The 24,878-nt window shown below is 42.1% G+C and overlaps 1 protein-coding gene across 1 annotated transcript in view; it reads left to right on the forward strand.

Moving 5' to 3' along the window:
• STAG1 (stromal antigen 1) overlaps positions 1–24,878 on the forward strand; it is a 295,978-nt gene that overhangs the window by 142,054 nt on the left and 129,046 nt on the right. The window contains exon 8 of the mRNA XM_019503764.1: positions 8,223–8,296. Within this exon, the coding sequence (XP_019359309.1) occupies positions 8,223–8,296 (74 nt within the window). The remainder of the gene's footprint in view (positions 1–8,222; positions 8,297–24,878) is intronic.

Here is a 24,878-nt window from a genome sequence, read left to right on the forward strand (position 1 = left end):
GGCTGGGGCTGGGACAGGCACTGCTCAACCAGGACAGGGTGCAGGATGGAGCTGCAGCTTGTCCAAGGGGCACGGGCTGGGGAGGGGGGCTCTTGCCACTGCATGTACCCTTGGAGGGGGTGCCCCCAGATCTGGGTGGGGCAGGGCAGGGTAGGCTGCTGCTGTGGACTGGGGCCAGGGCTGGGGCTGTGCTGGGCTCTTCCTGGCAGGGGGGCTAGGCCAGGCTGTGCTTGGGGTGGGTGGCAGCAGTGCTGGGAGAGGGGGTCAGGAAGGCTGCGGCGAATTTTGGGATGGCTGCTGCCGCCACCCCACCCAAGTACAGTGCGCCTGGCTCAGCCCCCACCGGAAAGAGCCTGACACGGCCCCAGCCCCAGTGGCAGCCACCCCGTGCAGATCCTAGGGTGCACTAAGCAGCAGGAGCCACCCCCCCCTTCCCTGCGCACTCTGGATGAGCTGTGGCTCCGTCCCACGCCTTGCCCCAGCTGGGCAGCACTTGCCCTAAGCCCTGCCCTAGCCCCACTCCTTCCCTCACTGCAGGGGGCCTTGATCTGCCCCCCTCACACCTCTTCCCGCCCCCCTCCCTTTCCATCACAACAGACTTATGCATGCAGCTTTCTGTGCTGTATTAGAAATCGGATTGGTATCAGTCAATATGCCTCCTTAAAAATTGGAGGCATTGGTATCATCCCCAAAAATCTCTATCAGTGCACCCCTAGTAATAATTACAAATTCATACATGAACACAATTAAAGGTGGCCTAAAAGAATGCTACCATGCAGCATTTATAGTGATCTGTAGATATGCAGAATCAGTTTTAAATCTTTTTATGTTTTAAAAGTAGATTTGCTGCATCAAAGCAACCACGTCACACTCTGCGGTTTGTTCATTTATTTATGTATATCTATTTTGACTCTCCAGAGGAGCACAAAGCAACTGAGCTGTACTGGTGAATCTGGCTAGTACTTTGTAGTTGACATAACGCTTTTACGGTGCTGTAGGAAGAGGAGCCAAGGGAGGCCTCATTATTGAACATTTGGACACACGCAGTACGTTTACTACATAGTAAATTGCCTTTGCTGCATTGTGAAAGGGGAGTGGACACACAAAACACACAGTCCTACTACATATAAAATCACTTGGATCCAGGGTAAAATTACCCCTTGAAACAATGTGCATTGATTTTACTAAAATACTACATAGAAGGTGTGCCTGCTGCCCAGTCATTTTCATTCTGAGGTAGCTGTTTGCTTAGTGCAAACTGATTTTCCTGCCTCTCATTGGCCAGGCTCTGTAAAATCACACTTACTGTGCACTGCCATCTTAGGGGAGCTCTTTGTGTCTGCATCATACTGCTAACAAAACATTAAAATGTGAGGTAAGTTACTCCATAGTAACCATATCATAAGTCCATACCCTGTGTCTTAGTATCTTTGAACCTTAAGGATGACTACTATGCTCTTGCCTTTGTTCCTTCAGCAGTGCTTCTTGATTGATACTTCATAGAGCTGTGGTAGTAGAGTCCTGGGGAACCTTTGTGATACTGATGTTCAGTATAGTACAGGGCCATGGAATATTTTAAGAAACAGTAACAAATGGGTCAAGTATCTGACAAATCAGAAGTATTCATCCAGCTCGTAAGGCTTTATGAATGGACTGTAAGGTGGATAGAAAACTGGTTGGAGCATCGGACTCAGAGAGTAGCAGTCAATGGCTCAATGTTTAGTTGGCAGCCGGTATCAAGTGGAATCCCCCAGGGATGGGTCCTGGGGCTGGTTTTGTTCAATGTCTTCATCAACAACCTGGAAGATGGTATAGAGTGCACCCTCAGCAGGTTTTCAGATGACACCAAGCTGGGGGTAGTAGTAGATACGCTGAAGGGTAGGGCTAGGATTCAGAGTGACCTAGACAAATTGGAAGATTGGGCAAAAAGAAATCTCATGAGGTTCAGCAAGGACAAGTGCAAAGTCCTGCACTTAGGATGTAACAACCTCATGCACTGGTACAGGCTGGGGGCTGACTGGCTGGGCAGCTGCTTTGCAGAAAAGGACCTGGGGGTTACAGTGGACAAGAAGCTGAATATGAGGCATCAGTGTGCCCTTGTTGCCAAGAAGGCTAACAGCATCCTGGGCTGCATTGGTACGTGTGTTGCCAGCAGGTCAAGGGAAGTGATTATTCCCTTCTGCACTGGTGATGCCACATCTGGAGTACTGTGTTCAGTACTGGGCCCCACAATACAGAAAGGATGTGGACCAATTGGAGAGAGTCCAGCAGAATCCAAAAATGGTGAGGGGGCTGGGAGACATGACTTACGAGGAGAGGCTGAGAGAAATGGGTTTATTTAGAGAAGAGAAGACTGAGGGGGGCTTTAATTCAGAAGAGGATGGAGCTGGATTCTTCTCAGTGATGATAGAACAAGGAGCAATTGTCTCAAGTTGCAGCAAGGGAAGTTTAGGTTATATATTAGGAAGAATTTTCTCACTAGGACGGTAGTAAAATACTGGAACAGGTTATCCAGAGAGGTGGTGTTTGGAGGTTTTTAAGATCTAGCTAGACAAAGCTTTGGCAGGGATGATGTAGTTGGGGCTGGTCCTGCTTTGAGCAGGGTATTGGACTAGATGACCTCCTGAGGTCCTTTCCAATCCTCATTTTCTATGATTCAAGATAAACATCCAGGAAATTGACCCATTATAACTAATAAAATTTGGTACATGTCAGGAGGCTGTAAAAGGAGGGGAATAGAAGGATAGCATTGGTTGCATAGTTGTACAGGTAAGATAGTACACTGATGAGCCTGGTATAAGAACCTATACATAATATAACAGGTAAAATTACCTCTGATATCACAGTGGCCCCACTTATACCCAAGTTGCTGACCAGTTCTTGTCTGTAGCATCTATATACATCCAAATTAGATTCAGCATTTGTTAAGAGCTTAGCTAATTTACAATTCATTTTCTTCAGATGTAGCCTAATAGATTTCAATGAATTTCAAGTGTATAAAAGGTTTTAAGAGTCTGTGCTACACTTTCTAGTCATACTGCACTAGGTTCATCTTTAGTTCCTCTTGAGTCTACCTCCTGTGATGGCAGACCTAGCTTCCTGCGCTTTATTCTAGGACTGGGCTTTATGTATAAACCCTACAGTTTTCTAAATGTTTTTATGTGGGAAGCCAAGTTCATTTTCACACACACACAAGCCTGTTCACTCTAGGGAGTTTTTATCAATGACAAAGTGACTAAAAACAGCGTATTCAGAAGAAAACATTGTTTATTCGTTCAAAGGTAACACCGCGTGTCAAGAGAAGGGTAAAATAATAAAGGACTTTCACTGCACTTCTTCCCTGATTTTTCTTTGCATGTTTTCCATGCATCATTCTGTGCCTTCTCCAAGCCTGATCCACGTGTAAGAGATGTAAAAATGCACTTCAGGAATGCATGAAAAACCTACAATATACATGAAAGTTTGCATTACCGCAAAGTTGTAGTAGCATAGTTGGAAAAAAACAGGTATCAGTACAGGACAAAATGTTTAATAGATTAATGCTTATTACTAGTTAAGTGTGGAAAATGAGCCCTGACTGGAAAAGAGTACCACTCTTCAGCAGGTCATGCCCTGGGACGACCAAGTCACTCCTTAGCAGCTGTCTGGATCCCACCATACTCACCCCCTCTGGCCTCTCAGGGTCTCACCCTATTGCCTTGCCTTCCAATTCTTGATGGATTGGGAGTCTGCCTCTACGGGGTGGAGGGGTGAGGGGTTGCTTTGGGTCCCAGATCCTTGTCTGGGCTGAGGCCCCCAGGCCTTATCCACTTTACTGTGTCTGGGCCCCTCTGACTGAGGTCCACTGTCCCAGCACCCTAGGCTCCCAGGTCCCAGCTCCAGCCTTGCTCTTCATGAGCTCTGGGGTCCCCAGCCCCTGTTTCACACTTCACACGCTCTGGGCCCCCTGGCCCCGGTCTCGCCCTTTGCGAGCTCTGGGCTTGTGCCCTCAGTCTTTTCTGCCACGTTACATTTCTTCAGCTGATAGCAGCACTTTTTTCCAGTTGCTGTTTGCAACCTCCAAGCTTGTTGAGGTTTGTGGCTGGGCCTTCATGCTCCCAGCTTTAGCCCCTCTTTGAAGGGTTTAAGACCTGGAATGCCCCTGGCACCCTTCTTGGTGGCTTCCTTGTCCCCTGCAGCCATAACCTGACCCTCCAGTTCAAACTTCAGTGCAATGCAAAATATGGGCATCTGCTCACAAACAAAAGGTTTACCCCTGCAACCCTAGGTTAGTGTCACACCATGGTAGCAAGATACAATATAAGGCCAAAATACTTTTGGCCAGTGATGATGGGGCTTCCTTGCAGCTCCCCACAGTTTGGAGTCATTCCTCTTTGGCTGGTCAGGCCTCAGCCACAGTCCTGGCTTTATAAGGTCTCTAACCCCCTCTCTGGGTCACCTGCCCCACCCACTTCTGGCCCAGGCCTGTCAATCACTGTCCACACTGTGCTGGCCTCACCTGGGGCCAGGTGCCCATTTTAATGAAGGGGCCTCTGCCACTAATAGTCTCTCCAGAGGGCTGGACCCAGTCAGCTGCTCCCTGACTCCTCCTCCCCTTTAGTGGTGAGGTAGGGGCCCCATTTCATGCTATCCCAAGTATTGCGTGCTCCACTTTAAAAGCTATCCGCTGTGGGGCTGTTCTAACCAAAAGGATGTTGCCATCAAGGCAGCAGTAAAAGATTGCTCTGAATATAGCAGTTGAACAATTTGGCCAAAAAGATGAGCAGCAGAATAATTAATAATCCTGACATGTTAAATCGATTTCATAGGAATTAGAGTTCAGTGCTTACTATTCATATTTTTTAGAGCTTTGCAGTCTGTTTACAGAGTCAGGGAGGCAAGCCTTCAAATGTGGGCCCCTAAAGTTAAACATTTCAACCACCATAAATAAGCATTCTGATTTTGTAAAGATACTATAATGCCTTCAGCTCATGCTGAGTTCAAAGAGATTTATAAGTGCCTTGCACCTCTGAGCTCTAGGTCCAGTTTTAGGCAGTTAGCTTTTTAAAATACAGGCCCTCATTTTGATATAAAAATAGATATTCTGCATCATAGCTCTACTGCAAAAGCTGTATCCTGTATCTAATTCCATGACGAAGACACAGAATATCCAGTTGCTCCTGAATAGCCTCCTCTCCCACTGGATATCCCTGCATCAATGAGATGTTCATTATTACTGAATCCTTTTCTTGCCAATTTCTGTATTCTGTCCCCTCGACCTGCCTGCCTGTAGCTATTCTTCTACCTGTTAATTAAATTTTCCGAAGGCTTAATATAAAGGCTGTAAAAATGTGTGTGCACAAGCAGAGTTTCCTTCAAAAGTTGTTAAGAAATATCCAGGGGCAGTGATAATTCATACCTAACACTGAGGGAAGGGGAAACACCAGCACATGCTAATGATGGACAGATATTTGAAAAGTGTGTGCCAGTTTAGCAGGTCACCTGGGGGTTTGCACCTGGTTGTCTGGGATCTGGCTTTTTTTGTACGAGAGCTGAAGTCAGCAGATAGAGACGAGCAGAAACTACCATCTTGTCCCATTGAGGGTTGGCTGTGTATTTTAAGGTCTTATAATTGGTCTGCATCTGACAATAAACTGTAGTACCTGTCCTTGAAATCATGCCTATAACCTTAACCCTTTGTGTATTTCCATCTTTTGTCACATGCATCGGCTATATTCATCTAGCTGTGCCCTTTGCACCTCTTGCTCGTTTGTAATCTGTAATGCATGTGCCAGGGCAGTTGACAAGCTTTTAACAATTAGCTCCTTTTTGTTTCAGTTTTCCCATGTATAAAATAAGAGTGATGCAAAAATGTTCTGAGCTATTAAGTTGGAAGGCACAACGGAAATGCAGAATATTATGAAAACCTAACAGTTCCCTAGATGAAATCCTCTGGGCCTGTCTTATGCACAGCGTCAGACTTGATAATCTTACTGGTCCCTTCTGGCTTTAAGCTGTATCCATGAAAAATAATATTCATTAATATACACTAATAGCAATTCTGTGTCATGCCTTCTCACTGGAGGCATGAAAAATTTGCACTGTACAGTATCCTACTTTGATATTGAGATATGCCACGAATGATAAAAGGCAGAGATAATGCCCTCCTTAATGGAGAAATGATAGTCTTGTGTCTTAATAGCAGTTCTGCTCTGAAAAATAATTATATAACACTACTGCCTTCTGCTCAGCAAGACTACTTTTTATGTAGTCAGATAGCATATTTTTACTTTAGTGACAAAAATGAGGCTTTTTTTTTTTTTTTGCTTTATCATGATCCTTGTCTGGTCTACATATAGTTTGTAGATTGATCCATTGGCTAGGTGGTACGATTTTTACTGATATAGTTAAAACAGTATAGTCCCCAGAATAGATGCATTTGTACTAGTATATTGTTCTTGCAGCCATTTAGCTTATTTCCCTTTATTTGCAAGAATAAACTGCACCAGTATAAACACATTATAACTGTGCCCACACCCAGAGGGAATTCTACTAAGAGCCTTGTGTGTGCAGATGACCACCAAGTTTTACAGCGCTAACACAGCTAAATGGAGTGAGCTAGATTCCACACGGTTGCTAAATCTGAATTAGTTGCAATGATAAATCCCTATTACAGACTTCTAAGTAAGGCAAGTGAACTGAAAGACATAATTTTGTCAATAGGTTCTTTTTTTCCCCCTACTAATGATGACATGTAAGAGCTCTTTCTAACTGGGACCATGGAGAGTTTATGCTGTTGGCACTTAGAAGAAGAACACTCTTTTACTTGTAAAATTATCCCATTTGCTATAGAAATCAGTAAGGGAGAATAAACCTGAATCTCTATTGTGAGGATTTTTACAGTCTATTGGCTAGGTGCAGGTGTCTGGAGATCTAGCCTCAACATGCAGCATCAAAGGCCTACTTCTGAAAAAGCTTTCCTATTTGGCAAAGCACATTTACCAGTAAGCGTATGCATTGCAGGCACTGGTATTTAAGCATGTGTTTAAACTTAAGAACATACTTGAGTGTTAGAATTGGGAACCTAAGTTTGGAAAAACTCCTAAAATCCATAACTAGTCCTCTTTATAAGGTCCCTGGCAGATGTGCAGTTAAAGGCACTATGGGAACTGTGACCCCCACAATAACTCTTCCTGCCATGCCACACATGTATGACAGGAAGCATGATTGTAGGATCAAGAATAAGGTCCCATCATGCATATTGCTGGTTCAGGGGGAACCTGGGATCCTAATTTCAGGCTCCCCCTGCACTGACAAGTAGCAGGCTCCTGCACGTGGAAACCCCATTAGCTGATCTGGGGTTCCCAGGCATGGGGGAACACCATGCCTCCCTGTGGAGCCCCATTGGCTTATTTGGACTCCTAGCCATGGATACCCACCATACCTCCTTTGGCCAGGAGCCCTGTCAGCTGATTTGGCCCTGAGCTGCAGGGTCACACCACACACTCCTACCCTGTCAGCTGATCCAGACTTCAAGCTGTAGGGGCACAGTGGAGCCCTTGACTCCAGCTGCATCCCAAAGCCAGCTGATTGCAGCTCCAGGGCACATCTGATCCCTCGACTCCAAGGGCACGTGCTCTGGAGGTTGGGAGCTACAATCACTGTGTCCACACATTCAATTAATGGCATAGTGGGAACCAGCCATAAAGTTATTACATATTTTGTGTAATAACTTCGTGGCTTGTTTATTGTTTTATCGTGCCATTAACTGCATTAATGTGTGGCTGGGTAACTTCTTAAGATATGATTGATTGGTTAATTGTGTCTTGAGTGTAGCATGTGCCAGGGGCCTAAGTGGCCTGATTTCCAGAGCTTCCAAGTGCCAGCAGACCCATTTACTTAAACGGCAGGTGAGATTCATTAGCATGACTGAACATGTAATCTTTTCTTTCCTACAGTTCCTTAGCTAAGAAATAGAGACGATAGCACCTATGTCTGAGCTTAACTTTCATTATTGTTTGTATAATGTGTTAATCTCCTTCCACAAAGGTAGTGTGTATGTACAAAATATTATTATTAAGAGCTATAGAGAAAAAAGGAAATGTTTATCTAATATTGTTGAATTAAGTGTTCTTGGGAATAAGGTATGTGGTGCTATATAATGATTCTCAATGTGATACCAGTATGCTAGTCTGTAATATTAGTGATCTCTTTTTTGTTTGTTTGTTTGTTTGTTTTTGCAGCTACAAGAAAATCAAGATGAAATCGAAAATATGATGAACTCTATTTTTAAGGGTATATTTGTTCATAGATACCGGTAAGAAAATGAAAAATAAACTAGGCCATGCTTGCTGAATTTAATGATAAATATCGATATTGATAAAATTTATGTTGATTTTTCCCCTGATATAACATTTTAGATATCTTACAAACAAAATTAAAGATGTTAAAAGCAGTGAGGTTAAGAAAGAAAATCTAGGTGTTCCTGTTTTGGTCTGTATATTGAAATTACTTTTACCAGTAAGTAGCAACATGTGGGGAAAAATATGAAACACTGAATCAGTTATGGCCCTGAGCCAAACTTTTCCTGTAAGTTAGGACTACAACACAAAAACATCATAATAATGATCACAAGGTTATTGTGTGAAATGATGAGACAGAGTTAAGGTTGATCAGGTCCTTTCATTGTATTTTCACGACTTAATGTCCTGGATGTCTATTAAATTTAATCTTAACACTGAATTTCTTGAGTTTGTAATGCTTCTTTTAATTATAGTTTCAAAGTGTTATCATGGTTTTTATCTTTAAATTACTGATGTACACTCTAAATCTTAATTTATATTTATCATTGTATTTTTGTTAGATGATGTCTTTGAGTTTTTTAATTACTAAAAATTACAGGCACGAGCATTAAATGAGAAACCAAATCAATTTTTATCATTTTTTTAAAATTATTTGAAAATAAGCGGTATTCATCTCATGTCTCTTAAAATTATTTCAGGGACAGATAAACCAATAGGTTGTTGTAGCATTGCAGCACTTTGAGCAGTAATAATCAGTCAGAGTATAATGGCCAGTTAAAATGTTTTTTTGGCATCCTTGCATCATGGAGTAGCTCAGAGAACCTGCATTACAGTGGTGAAATCTAGTCCATAATTTGCAACTGACTCATTTATCTAAGAGTTTTTTTTAACAATGTAATTATTTATTGAAAGAACATGTAGGTAATTTTGCCAGGTTTGTTTGCAAAACATTACATTGTGAGAATTAACTCTTTCAGTCATAAAGGAATAGATATTGTTCAAACTTAAAATTCTGTTTATTTATAAAAATCTTGAGATGAAGTGGCCAGGAAGGAACCTGGAGTGGATAAAGTATGTTCTCTGGGAGTGTGTATGAGCAGAAACATGGGACTGTACTGGAGCTGATACCAAAAAGAGAGAAATAAACCTTTCTCTTGTAGTAGCAACATAAAAGATTTGGTAGGTTTTCTTGTTTTGTTGGAGGAGCAGCTTTTTAAATTTTGCCTATTGGCCCATGCTTTCACCATTGTGTTGAGGAATCGCTACATCTGCCACTTCTGGTAAAGGACAGCAGAGAGAAGTAGGCTGAGCTCTGGGCATAGGTCTCTCCTAACAGCCCATATTTCTGCTTTAAATTATTACCAACATCAAGAAACTAACCCAGTAGTATATGAAGATAGTGCTGTGGGGAAGGAAGATGTCTGGTGAACAAGAAGACAAAAACTACAAAACAGTGGGTGTGTGATTGTGTACTTACTGTTGGATCTATGATGAAGTCCCACCTTAGAGATGTGCTATATAGGTTATAGCAGTGCTTTGAGAAGTCATAGGCCTCATACAGACATTTTCACTGCTCTCCCAGGGCAAACCACGAGTGTACAGATGCTCAGCATTTTCTTCCAGGGTAAAAATGGCTGCTCCAGGAGAAAAATAACCTAAGAAAACCAGGAATATATCACTCCCAGGAGTTTCTCCTGGGAGAGCAAATGTCTGTACATGCCATGGCTTCTCTCAGAAGAGAACACTGTTCTCCAGCATCCCCTCACAGTGAGGCAGTGTGTCACTTGCTGGACTCTGCTACTCCATTAGGGAGCAGAACACACCCTTTTCACAATCCCAACATTATGCTGTAGGGAAAAACAGACTGACTATGAGCAGTCTGGGTCAGCCAATCAGGGCTGCCCTGTGCACTACTGCCATCTGTCAGCAGAGAAACTAAGAAAGCCTGCAGAGCATTAAGAGATGGGTTTACAGGGGCAGAGAGGGTGGTGGTCTCTGGCTGTGCACTGTTAGCCATGCAAGCTCTCTACTGGGAAAATTTCTCTACCAGGAGAGCAAACCTGGAAGAATTCTCCCAGATTATTTAAATGTGTATATCCAGCTATAAAAGGCATCTGCCAGCCTCTGAAGCTCTTACCTATTCTGCAAGAAGTTCCCAAAACTTCTCAATTCCTCTGTAGCCCCTAGGAGAGAGAGAATATCACATACTCAGCTGCCAATAATATGTGGACAACATCATCAAAATTCAGGCATCAGTGGTTATGCCCATGCTGGTGGGACATAAGCCTCATCCATTTGACTGTAGCCAAATCCTTAAAGGGTTCTTTCCTTAGATAGTCAAAATGGCCTGTGGATGTGTGGAGTCTTTTTACATTCCTTAGTCCATATAACTGTTGTTATGATCACAAAAAAGTTTTTTCTTTCTGCAACTAGATGGGCAGCTTTGTCCTATTTTTTTAGCTTCAAATTCTGCTATAGCGTTCCATGCATTGGTGACCTTCAGCCTTGATTTATTAAAATGCAGACTCTTAGGTTGATGCTGACCTTAAAAAAGTTCAGCAGTTCACTATACATAGTCCTATTAAAAAAAAACAGAGCTTGGTTATCATGGCTTAGACATCTTTTTTATCAACGTATATGCTGATGACCTGATTCTGTAGATGTAACAGGGTATTTTAGCAGCCCCGTTTTATTTTCTTTTGCCGTTACTTGCTCAGCTCCTTATATGTGTATTCCTGTTAGGCAGTTGAATTGTGAGTGGTAAGGCATGTAGGTCATGTATATTAAAATCTACACTTACATTTTCAGTGTTCATGAAACATATACTGAAGTCCATTGTCAGAAAATAAATGTCAGAAGTTCTGTGCCTGGCAAATACTGCTATGCTATGATTCATCAGAGTTGGATGATAGGTTAAGGTACAAGTCAAGTATTATTTACTGTAATTAAGATTGCAAAGACAATCTCTTTGTTCTGGGTTAATCATGTCAGAATATCCTCAATTTGTAGAGTGTCCTGACTTCTAAATACTCAGCTTTTGAGTCTTAAAACACTTGGGAAAGCCACTGTGTAAAAATGTCACTTCATTGCACAAAGCTATTCTTTTATGCAACGTTCTTGTTCACAATGATACTACTGAAAATCCAAACTAATTCAACTGAAATATAACTGAGATAATTTAGTCCATTGTTTACATTTAAAACATTATCTGCTTGCTTTAGTAATAGAAAATGGTTTTTACCACTTTCCCAATCTTTTTTTTTCTTTTTTCCTTTTTTAACTTTATAGGAGCTAAAACATCCAAGAGAACTTGAATGGAATTTTATTCCATCTTGCTTAAAAGTTCTAATTAGTTACACTTATCCAGTGTTATTAAGGAAGTTGTATTTGAAGAGCTGCATCAGAAGGCAGAATTTGACCTCAGAAACTCTTATTGCTGGTGATCATAGAGAGAGAACAAGATCTGATTTGCTAACAGTTGGTTGAACACACTTGATTTGGAAATTTTTGAGAGGTGATAAACACTGAAACCTTATGATGAATTTTTTTACCTAGTTTTCAGAGTAAGTCAGTGTTTGGCATTAATTGTAGGACTTTTTTCTATTTAATTTCCTAACTCATACCTTTGGACAAATAAAGCCTATACCATATTAAATCAGTGTTTGGAAAGGAAAATGTTCACCTAGTTGCTGAAACACTGTTGTATAGATCTGGAAGTCTAAAGTTTAATCCCAGCTATGCCTGCAGTTGCCAAAGATTCTTCCTGCTATTTTATTTAGTCCACAAGTACTTTATTTTTAGGGTCTATTATGTGTGATTTGCATATGGGTTTCTTTTTGTCTTTTTCTCTTTTTTAACACAGTTTTGTTGTGTTGTGACAAAGCCATCAATTCATTTCTTTGAACATTGCCTAAAAATTGGTGTGGTGACCCATTGCACCTCATGTTTAATATTCATTTGATAAAATGGATAAATAACACTGGGAAAGTTTCTGCCCCATCAAGAACAGGGGTCTAGGGTAGAACATATGAGGGTCTCTCATGCCTGCTCTCCCACTCGGCAAACAAAGGAGGGGCTTTGTCTGGGAGTTGTTAGGGTCATTGCGGCTTTACCCTGCCTGATCTTCCAAAGAAACTTGTGAAAGAGAAGAATTGGATTTAAGGTATTCAGAAACCCTTTAAATCCGTCACAGAGAGAGGCCTCGGTAAGAAAGTATGATCTCTTGCCCTCTCTAAAGCAAAGCTTAATAGCATTTTCATTCTGGTTGGTTGTGAAGAGCTGTATGGGGACCGCCTTACCTTTAAAGAAAGAGCCCAGAGAATGGAATCTACCTGAAAATAATTTGTATGGTGCAGATTGCTCCCTTAGGTGACCTCCAGGTCAGGTTCACTTTGGGGGAGACCAAGGACCACCAGTATTGAGGCTGAATGCACCTCTTACAAAAATGTCTGGCTTCCTAACAGAGGAAACAGTGTCTTATTTGGTGATCTGGTATGTGATAGTGGGTGTTGTCCAATGGGATCTAGGCAGTGATGCTTTTTAACAAGAAAAGGAAAGTTTTACAGACTAAAGCTTTACCTGGACACAAGAGAGCAGGTTGACTTCCAAAAGGCCTTTGATCTAGTATTCCATAATGTCCTTGTGAGAAAATTGGAGGATTGTGGGCTTAATTCCAAGACAGTCAGGCGGGTGAGAAACTGGCTACAGGACAGAATCCAGAGTGTCGTAGTGAATAGATCCGTGTTATCCCGGTGAGGAGTGGGCAGCAGTGTCCTACAGGGATTGGTGCTCTGTCCAGTACGTTTGAACATCTTTAGTAATGATTTGGATGTGGGAGTGGAGAGCTTGTGGACAATACCAAGTTATGGAGGAACGTGGTCACGCTTGAAGATAGGCTACGATTACAGGCACACCTAGACAGGCTAGCAAGGTGGGCGAATCCGAACCTGATGAAGTTCAACATCCAAAATGTAAAGTGCTCCACCTCGGGACAAGCAACCCCCAACACATCTACAGGCTTGGCAACACCAAACTGACTAGCACCACGAATGAAAGGAACGTGGGGGTAATAGTAGACCACAGTATGAATATGAGCTGGCAGTGCGATGCTGTAGCCAGTAGGACAAATAATAGTCTGGCGTGCATCAATCAAAGCATCTCCAGCAAAACCAAGGAGGTGATTCTTTCGCAAGCCATACGAGGAAAGGCTGAGGTATCTGGGACTCTTCAGCCTGAGGAAAAAAAGGCTGAGAGGGGACCTGGTAACAGCTTACCACTACACTAGGGGAGCACATCAAGGGCTCAATGTGCAGCTGTTCACCAGAGCACCCAAGGGGAAAACCAGGAAATGGCCACAAACTCCTGGAAGATCAATTCAGGCTCAGCATTACCCTGTGAGGAAAAACTTCTTCACAGTCAGTGTCCAAACTGCAGTAAGCTCCCTCCAGAGGTGGTGCAATCACCTACCCTGGAAATCTTCAAGAGGAGACTAGACAGTCACCTTGCTGTGGTCACCTGACCTTCAGTTATCTTCCCTGCTTGGTGCAGGGGGCTGGACCCAATGATCTTCCAAGGTCCCTTCCGGCCTTACAATCTATGACATAAATTAATTACTTTGAGCTCCAGAATTGATCTCCTTTTAGCTTGTAACTTTATGGACTTCAGTTAAAGTTCCCACATCCTGTATGTCACCAGAGTTGCCACCTAAAACTGTTGCGAATTCTGCCTAGTGTAGGGATAATGGGATAGTCACTGAGACAGTAGCAGGTAGGTTACTGTGATCCCTGCAGAGTTGATAAATGAGAGTCGGCCTTGCAAATGTGCTGATGAGAGTCTAGCTTGAGGCTTCACACATTTGCAGACTGCCTTGTGACCTAGATTTCCAAGGCATAATCTGACTGTTGAATATATTTGTGGATTTGGTAGTAGATCAGAGATGAGACACAGGTTGGATTTGTTCAGTGATTCTCAACCAGGGTCAACTGGTAAGCGTGCAAACATGAATCACAAGATAAACCCAGAGATTTCAAATAGGAATTCATGGTGTTAAAAACATTCTGACATGTTATGGTCTTTCTGAGTTCCTTGCAGCAGCTGAATTGCTTTAATAATTTTCTGTAGTCAAAAACAAGTGAAGAGTAAGAGCTGGCATTTTCCAAGGGGTGCCTCAAGCCTAATGAGGGTTGTCTTGAGTCTAAACCAGTTGAGAACCTCTGGTTTTGTTGATAAGCTTGTAGAAGTTGGGATTTTACGACCATTCCTGTAAATGCAAGACCAGTATTTCAGTTATTTTTAAGCTGACATCGAGTCCCAAGGGATTAAAAAAATTCATATGATTTCCATGAATCTGCTGTGTGACAGGATGGAAGGATACATCCTGAAAGTCATGAACCAGTCTTATGGATCTAAGGAAGGAATGATGGAAGCCAAGAGTTTCTTCCTTAACTACAACTACCTAAAAATTATTGACCACTTTTTAAAAGCATCTGTGTCATAATCTGGCATGGATATCCTTTCCTTTGGGGGACTCAGAAATAACTGGACTAGAAAACACTGTTTTTGAATTCCTAGGCTCCTGATTGAATGAAGGGAAGGCATTTGTGAGAAGCATTACTAAACAAGGGAAGAAAAGTAGGATGAGAGCTTAGCAAAGACTGGAACTGGGTGGAGAAAATTCTGATTGTTTTGAGGATGTTCTGGTTCAAGTTAGTGGGAGCCAAAGTCTGGAAAGAAGGGGAGAGGTGGTTACCCAGAAGGAATGGTCATGGATTCTGGATCTGCCATAGAGTGTGCTCCAAGGACATATCATTACCTTGCTGCATCTTGGCAGATGGAAAAGGTGTGGAGCCAACGGTTGAAGACAAATTCTTCCGTGAGATAAGTAAGGTTTCTCTCGAGAATTCTTCCAGAGCCTCAGTGCAGGCTTCCCTCTGCATTGGCACTAATATCTGAATGGTTTTTGTCTTAGTGGCTTATGAATGGAGGGCCAGGGTGCATAAGGTTGTTCTTGAGCCGTTTAGTGTATATGAAGCATACTCAGTTCATGAGATGTATAACTCTGAGACTTTAAATGGGAGCTCCTCTATTTTAGTAAGGACACATAGGGCTGGAGTATAGCACAGCTTTTGGCCCTGCGAACACTGTAAGAGAAACAGATTTTCAGCTGAGTAACTTTCCTTTACTTACAAAAACAATTTAAAGATTTTAACATCAATTAATACATATAGCCACATTCTTGGTTGATTCTAAGTGACCCCAGTGGAGTTGCAATGATTTACATCTGCTGAAAACTTGACCTCATTTATGTTTAAGCTACCTTCTCTCCCATGATACAGCATTTCTACTGCACATCTGTCTTGCATGTAGTAGAAGGGGTTTTATTAAAACAAAAAAGTAACTTTCAGTGACTTAGGTGGAAGGACAGCTAGGAGCATGGTTTGTAGCAAAGCTTGTAGCTAAACACTTCTTGGGCCTGTTCCTATTCTAATCTGTTCAAATCCCTGAAAATCTATGAGTCTCCTTTTGTAACACACAGTCATCTTGGCCTTAAGATTAAGTCACAAGAAAAAACAGTGAAAAGGGACAACTCACCAACCTTCTGTATTGACAGGTTTTCAGGGTTCAAACAGGATGGAATAGGATCATACTTAGGCACCTAAATCTATTGACTTGCCTAATAGGATCTGGCTCCTTGTGTTTAACATTGCTTACAGCTTTGGCAGCATATATGTCTTTGGGCTGAAGTTTCTCATACTTGGCTCCTTTCTTAGGTTGCTTTTTTCTTTTAGAGTTTGAGTGAAAAAATCAGCTACAATGAAAGCTCTGTTACCTGGCATCCATGGGGACTAGGGGGTGCCGATTAATCAAATATGCCAGTTATCTGAGAGTTATACTTATGGTTAGCTTTCGCTTGGTCCTCTGCTTGTTGATGGAGTATTGGTAGCCATATGTGCAGGCTGGGTGAAATATTCAGCAGTAAAGTCACCATACAGCACAAGCACAACACGATCGTGATGGCGATGTTTACAATTGAGACTGCCGCTAGCAACACGGCTCAGCAGTGTCCTGAAGCTTCCGTGAAGAACAGTTTATGAGAAGCGCACGGCAAGATGCCGGATGGCTATTGGAATTTTTCCGGGTATGTGAAGGAAGATTTCTATTGGCATCTGTGACAGATGCCGGTTAATAGAGCATCCCAGATGGTAAAGTGCCGGATAACACAGTTTTTACTGTATTTCTAAAAATTGAGCCATGGGAAAATACTGAGCAGGGGGCTGAACTAGATGATCTTGAAAGGTCCCTTCCAGCCCTACTTTCCTATGATTTTGTGTTCAATTTTTTGCAAAATTCTTTTTGAACCTTTATAATAAAATTAACAGGAGCTGCCATTCATAACTGTGTCCTCTTTGTATCTGTGTTATCCTCTACATGTCTTCTATCCACCTTTCATTTGTTTTCATTTTTTTCAATTATAAAATCTTTGTGGGCAAAGACCATCTCTTTCCACCTATCTGTAAAATAGCTAATCTATTTTAGTTCAATTGTATAATCTAATATTTGCTAACAAAGGTAAAAGTAAATAATGAGTACTGTTTAGAAATATTAGAACAATAAGTTAAATGTTCATAAATAATAACACGTAACAAGTGATAGCAATGTTGGCTGTAATGCATAAGATATCTTACTGTGTCAGTCTTGGATTCAAAAGGAACACTGCTAACTTAAAAATAATATTGTTCAAAATGTTTCTCCTTAGTTGTTACTGACGTACAAAGTAAAATTTATTTTCAGATCAGATTTATAATTCTTCAGGTGGATACTGCATATCCATATGCAGGGGATGAGGTGATGGTGCAGTCTGGACAGTGTAACATTCTTGTAGCTTTGCATGTTCAGAGTACTGTACTCTCATGTCCTTTTCTGTCCCTCTTTCATGACTCTTGAGTGCTTCCTGAGGGTATGACTACATAAAAGGTCAGAGTGTTTCCAGCTGGCTCAGTTCCTTCCAACTAGAGTTGGACCAGGAACATCACCAGGTCAGTCTGACACAGATTTGTTGGACTTGATTGTTTCATTTCCAACTTACTGTTTTATCTGCTTTCCCAATCTGGTTATTAAGTCTTGTAACTTTATTTGTCCTATTTCAGTGTAATTAGTTATTTTAGTTCTTAATTTTGTTCAGATGGTAGAATTGAAGGGAAAGAAACCAGGATTCAAAAGGTGTACTTCTTGCCTTGCGGTATGCCTGGCTTTGGATGTGTATTTTATGGGGAAAGGCCGTTTGCCATTGAGATGTTCAAATGCAGTATCTTCACACCAGAAAAAGGAATGGACAACTGTCTCAGCTCCAGGCCTCACTGCTACAGGAGACATTAGCAACTAAACTGTATGATTCTTCACACCAAGGATCCATAACTATGGAAGCCAGCCTCTGTCCTAGCTCCCTTAGTGGGTTAAAAAGCCTGGTAAGGCCTAAGGGGGCATTTCAGTGGTTCTAGATGGGTCCATTCCAAAATCTCAACTACAGTTTTCAAAACTCAAATCCAGATTAGTAGATGTTTGAGGGCAAAAACTATTGCAAATATCGTACTCAAAGAAACAAGCTTTCTTTCTCTTATGATAATGCCAGGTAAGACATTTGAGGTCACTTTGGAATTCTTCAGTTCCTACAGGATTAATGACTGCTGCAGTACGCACATCCATCATTTTGATCAACAAACAGATCAGAAATTCTTTAAATGACAGAGCATGTAATGTCCTCAGAAAAGAGAGAGAAAGCAAAGAAAAGGCAGATGAGTGTATTCCTTCTAAATCCCCCTGCTTCCTCTCCTCCCTCCCCACCCGCATAAACGAAGAGAACACAGACTTACTGCTAAATCCATTCTGCTGCAAGTGTAGGCTTCCCCTGAAATATGGAAACTTCATCCCATGAATTTCCCTGCTTTTCTCAGTCCTTCATTTTCCATTTGTATCATTTCTCGTGCAGTTCATCTCAAATCTGAAGTGGAATGCCGATCTAGACCATGATAAACTTGACACTAGCCCTTTTCCTTTTGGAGCATGGTTTGGATATACTGGAGCGTAACAGAGACTTTATTCTAGGCATATAGGCCAACAGATTATCCTTCTTCTTAAGGCCATTATGATAGAGAATTTGGGAAAGGGATTCTGATAGGACTGGGAGATGCTATCATGGCCCAGGTGACAATATTGGACTTCACCTTGATATTGTTAAAGTTACAGAAAAGCTGGAATTAAACAGCTGCATAAGAAACCCCCCTGATTGGGGTAAAGGAATTCTTGTATCCTGAATCTGCCTTGCACAGATCTATCTTGTACGCCACTGTAGTAGAAATCATGCTATGTTGTGTTTGTCCTAGAAACAAGGGCCTGTTGAACCATAGTAAGTGACTTTGGATCTAGGTGCTTGACTCCTCATTAGACAGTAATATGGTTGTATCTTCTGCATTTTATTCTTCAGAAGGTATGGTGCAGCTTCATAAACCAATGATGGGAAGGATGGCAGGTGTGCAGTGAAGCTGGCTTTGAAAAGAAGGTGACAGGAAAGGGAAATGCAGGGAAGGGGAGGAGGAAAGAGATGGCTGTAGCAAGCAGCTAACTAGCACAGAGCAGTGAATGTTCCATCAGAACTGCAGAACAATTTCATATTAGCCAGAGGGCCCTGCTTTTAGCTGCTGCTTTTGCTGTTCATGCCACCTTTAATCTTGGGTTGTGCCCTCCTGGATGTTTTCCCTATGGCCATGTTTGTGAAGGTGGGGGGGAAGAAAATGCACTCATTTCTAGTTTCTCTAACAGTTTCTTAAAAGCAGTACCTTTCAAATACTTCAGTTGTATCAGCCACATTCACCTCTGATGTTTCCAGTATGTGATGAAGAACTTGCTATACAGAACAGACGATTGATGATCACTGAAATTCCTGGAAGAAGAATTTGCATATTATCTTATCACAATTAAGAACAGTTTGTTGGACTTGAGTTCTTTTCTTTTGGATAAACATCACAATAGTACAAGTGGTCATAGGAGAGCAGTATTTTACGTGAACAAGCACAGGAGATTTGTCATTCTAGCCAGCTATGCACAGAAGCTCTGGCTGTGTTGGACTCATGCATTTGGCACAGAAATTATGACGTAGCTCTCCACCTTGTGGTCAAGGGCAGCATCCTCATAAATCAGCTGAGCAGGGACTGACAATTGGTACATTTGATCACTCAAACTCAGTGGAAAATGACATTTCCTCTCCATGGGACATCCAGGGAAAAGACTAGCTGGTGTATTTGCAACCAAGGCACAACTTCAAGAATCAGATATTTTGCCAAAGAGTAGAAGCAGACTGCCAGTCCTTATCAGATGCACTTCTACTAGACTGCAGATCGATCTCCTCTTCATGTTCCTCCATTTCCTCAAATTCAGAAAGTTATGAAGAAAATATGTAATGTGGTCAGTCTTTTTTTTGATTGTTTACATTTTTCACAGCTGTCACAAAGCGTGTGTCACTTTCTCTCAGCAATTGATCAGTGTAACAGAGGGTTGGATCTGCCAATTCAGACCCACATTCTCTTTATCTGATAGCATGGGCCACAGAATTCTGGAAAACCTGGAAATGTCCTGCTCAGAAAAAGTCAGAAATGTTGTTTTCAATTCCAGGAAACAGCCAGCCTGTTGATATTATAAACTGGAGTGGAAAGGTTTTTCTCTGGAGTCTTCTTGGCAACCGTAAATCCTCTGAATCACGGTGTATGCTCAAGAGATCCATGTGACCGTCGTACAAAGACCTTCAACGCTTACACCTCGGCAACAGTTTGGAGGAGTGTAACCTGCCCTAGACCTACCCCCTGCCCACCCCCATTTAGACCATCAAAACAAAGTCCAAATGCCAGACCAAGTCCAGAAGTTCAGTGCTGGTTGTAGCTTCTGCCAAAGAACAGCAAATTGAAACAGCTGCTGGTTTCCAAATGCCTCAGCAAGGAGGCATTTTTGTCACGGTGATGTCCCTTAGCCTTTCTCAAACTAAGAAGCACCCAGTGGGGGCTAGGGTTTTGAGACACCCTATACTTGCCTTACTCTGGAGGTTGCAACACTGGTATTTTGTAGGAGCTACCCACCACATTGCCACCAAACCCTCCAGTCAGATGCAGTTTACAATCACACACAGGACCCTCTCTGTGGAGTATTTATAATAAACACAGCTTTAATTCCCATTCAGTTTGTGTTGAAGTGCCTCAGGGATTTTTTGTATTGCTTGTAACTGTGAATCTTGCAGGTGTCTCTGCTCTTCATATAATTGACAGTAAGTATTTAGTCATGACATAGTAAAATATTCCTGCGGGAACTGATGAATGCCTACAGTCTGGTCAAAGAACATACACCAGCACTAGATGTTAACCAGCTCAAGAAACCTCCCTCTTAACCTCCTGGAGAATATTCCCTATTTTACCTTTTCTATTAAGACAGCTGTCACTAAGACCATTACATCTACTACTGGGTGAGGTTAGCTACAAGCTCTTATAGCCATTCTGCTCTTTGCAGCCTTCCACAAAAATGTATCTTTTTCCCACATCCTGAATTCTTTTCCAAGGGAATAACAGACTTCCATCTTAACTAGCCCAGCAGCTTGTCCATATTCTTTCCTAAATCATAGAAATATACAGCTGGAAAAGGACCTTAGAAGGTCATCTAGTCCAACTCCTTGCTCAAAGAAGTGTCATCTCTGTTTAAACCATCATAGATAAATGTTTGTCTAACCTTTATTAAAAAACTTAAGAATGGTGATTCCAAAACCTATCCAATTATCATTTCCATTACTTAATCACCCTAAATCATTCTAATTACAACTTGGTCTATTATTACTTCTCTTGTTTCTTTTGGACGCCAAATATAATTGATCACCATCCTTTTTTATAATAACCTTTTTCATATTTGAAGACTGTCAGTAAACCATTTCTTCTCCAGCTTACTTAAATCCAGCTCTTCCAACTTTTTCTCATGTTTTCAAGACCTATAATCATTTTGGTTGCTCTCTGGATTCTTTCTAATCTGTACATGTCTTAAATTGCTGTATCTAAAACTGGATATAGTATCCCAGGTGAGGCCTCAGCAATACTAAGGAGTAGAACAGGACTATCCAACTTATTTGTCCCAGGGGCTGGATCCATGGGGATTCTCCCAGGCCAGACGACTCCCTGGTAGAGGTGGGGTAGCAGCTAATCAGCACAGTTGTTGGAACCATTGCATTGGCACAGCTTCAGAGCCTGGGAGAACCCTGCTGCTGCTTGCCACCCCCTCCCCATCCTTTCCCCTGCCACTGATTTGAGTCACCAGCATCAACCAAAGACCCCAAATATAGAGGTTAGCATGGGGGGTGGGGGACCTAGTCACAGAGAAGGGTTGGAAGGGACTTTGAGAGGTCATCTAATCCAAACCCCTGCCCAAGCAAGCCTTGCAGCAGCCAATTTCCTGCTGCTGCAAGGTTTGTTAATAAATGCTCAAGAAATCCCAGATAGGGGGTCATGCCCCCTGCTACAGAGGCAGGCAAAAACTCACTGTCTGTAGGGTGGCATTCCCTTCATCCACCCAAATAGTTACTTTGTCAAAGGAGGTGATCTAGTTTGATACAATTTGTTTTTAGTAAATCCATGTTGGATGCTTGTCAGCCTTTCCTCCTCCAGATGCTTGCTAATGGCTTTCCTTAGGATATGCTACAGTAACTTCCAGAGTACTGTGGTGAGTGAAGCTAACCCATCTATAGTTCCCCAGATTCTTGTAGCCTTTTTTTAAAGAGAGGCACTATATTGGCCCTTTTCCAGTTCAGTGGTACCTTGCGCATCTTCCACGACTTTATGCACATCATGGCCAAGGGCTCTGAGAACTCTGCTGCCAATTCTTTCTGTACCCTAGAAAGAAGTGCATCAGGCCCTGCTGACTTGAATTCATTCAGACCATCAAAAGCTCTCTTTTATTATCTATGCTTCAGCTTGTTCCCTTTCTTTATCCAAATAATCCTGGTTAGGTGTCTGGCTACAGCTTAATGTTTTTGTGAAACCTTAGTTGTTCAGTATCTCCACCATCTTTACATCCTCTGTTAAGAGTTCGCCCGGACTATTTACACAGTGGACCCACAGTTTTCTTGGTCTGTCTTTTCTGGCCAACATATGTATAGATCTTCTTTGTTGTCTTCAGCTTCTCTCACCAGGTGCAGCTTGTTCTTTATCTTTGCCTTCCTGATTTTGTCCCTTCAGGTTCTTGCTATTTTCTGGTATGCTTTCTTTGTGACCTGCCATTTTTCCATTGCTTGTTTACTTTCCTTTTCCACCTGATGCATCCTGGAAACTCCTTATGCCACATTGGTCTCTTACCATTGTTCTTGTGCTTCCATCTCATCAGAACAGTTTCTTGTTGAGCTTTCAATATGGTACCCTTCAGAGGCTTCCAACTCTTTCTTGGATATCTTTGTCTGTCTTCGCGTGGCACCATGCCTATTAACTCCTTGAGTTTGGTTAAGTGACTTTTTGAAGTCTAGCATCCTAGTTTTGCTGACCTTGTGCTTTCTCTCACCCTGCCCCCAGTCTCAGGATCGAGAAGTCTGTCACATCAAAATTGCTTCCCTCCAAGATTCCCATCAGCTTCACATCCTCCATCAGTTCTTGCCTACTGGTCAGGACAACATGCAGGGTAGATGATCCCCTAGTTGCATCTTCAGCCTTCTAGAACAGAAAGTTGTCTTTCACACAAGTTAGGAACTAACTCAACATTTTATGTTGGCTGAATTGTTCTTCCAGCAAACGTCTGGACAACTGAAGTCTCCCATCAGCACCATCCGATTGCTTTTGGTTAGATTTGTCACCTTGAAGAGGGCCTCATCCACCTCCTTTTCCTGAGTTGATGGCCTATAATAAATCCACACCGTTATACTGGTTCTGTATCTTTTGCCTTTTATCTTTGGCCAAATGCATTGTGCTCTGCTGTCGTCTTCTTTCTGGACCAGGGAATAAGTGTATGCGTTTCTGACATACAGGGCATCCCCACCACCTCTTCTCCCAACCCTGTCCCTCTGAAACAGAGTGTAACCCTCAATGTTGAATCTTCAGTCATAAGGGGTGTCCCACCAGATCTCTGTGATACCAATCAGATCATAGTTCCTTTCACCGGCTGCGGCTTCCAGCTCATCTTATTCCCCATAGTTCTTGCATATGTATTTTGCATTTCAACCTGCTCGCTTCCTTTTTCACCACTTGCTGCTATCCTGTGGCTGTCTGGCCCTTTCCAAGAGTGGAGTTGCTCCTTCTCGTCCTTTCCCCTCTGGATGTTTGCTGTGTTGCTGGAGGGTTTTCCATCCCCTGTGGAACCTAATTTAAAGCCCTCCTTTCTAGGTTGGCCAGACAATGGGCAAAGATGCTCTTTCTGATTCTGGTTGGATGGATCCCATCTTTTGATAGCAGTCCTCCTCCCCAGAATATCCTCCCATTGTCAAATAATCTATATTCTTCCCACGAGCAGCACAGTCTCAGCCACGCATTTGCTTCCAGGATACAGTGGTCCTGCCTGGGCCCTTGCCTTCGACAAGAAGAAATGAGGTGATGTTCACTTTCTGGTTTCTGGAGCTGCACAGGCTGCAATGTAACCAGTTTTGAGCCTGTACATGAACAAACCTGGAGTAAAGCATCACATCCTCTGACTTGCCTATGATATTGCTCTTAATACCTCCTAAATTGGTATTAGACGGTTTTCTGCTTTTACTATTATACTGTTGACTCATTCAGTCTGAGGTCTACTATAATCCCAGGTCCTTTTCTGTGGTAATGTAGCTGAGCCAATTATTCTACATTTTGTAATTGTGCATCTCACTCTCATTTAAATCAGTTTAAGTTACATACTTGAGGTGCCAAGAAAGCCTTAGATTTCTGTAAGAATAGTACCAGATTAATTGAGGAATATACCACAACCATTTGCAGCTTTTTGGGATAAGAATAAGAGGAAGGTAGTTATATCAGTGTGCCATCTACATGAATTCAACTTTGTACCAAGAATTATTACAAGCAAACCTCTGTCCTTATCCTTATAGGGTTTTATACTGAACTCCATAAAAGCAAATATTGTTTCCATGGTGTGCCTTAGACAAACCCCAGTTTTAAAGATAGGTTGGGCTGCAATTGGAAATTAAAGATATACTTTGAATCCTATTTCTGTAAACCTAGAGTAGAAACTCATCTTGGTTGAGTCAGTATTGCAGAGGCAGTTTAATGAAGATTTTGTATCTGACCAGCTGGAGACAAGTTACTCTGAGTGCGAATATGCAGAGAACTCTGAAAGGAGAAATAAAGCGTATTCACCTGTAACCAGAATTCTTCAAGATGGACTCTGCCCTTTCACACTCCCCACCTCCCTTCTCTTCTGTGGAGCCCAGAGTCCTACAACATTAGACTTTTCAAAGCAGTGGATGGAACTGAACTGACAAGAGCATAGTATCTTTTTTTTGGCCTGATCCTCAGCAGACTGAGGAACAGGGCAGGAGGCAGGGGCAGGTGTGAGAGTGCTCCAACAGGGCACTGCTAGAAGATGGTTCTGATGTTGAAGCTACAC

Source organism: Gavialis gangeticus, unplaced genomic scaffold, assembly GCF_001723915.1.
Source record: "Gavialis gangeticus isolate Ggan-Ray unplaced genomic scaffold, GavGan_comp1, whole genome shotgun sequence".
NCBI lineage: Eukaryota > Metazoa > Chordata > Crocodylia > Gavialidae > Gavialis > Gavialis gangeticus.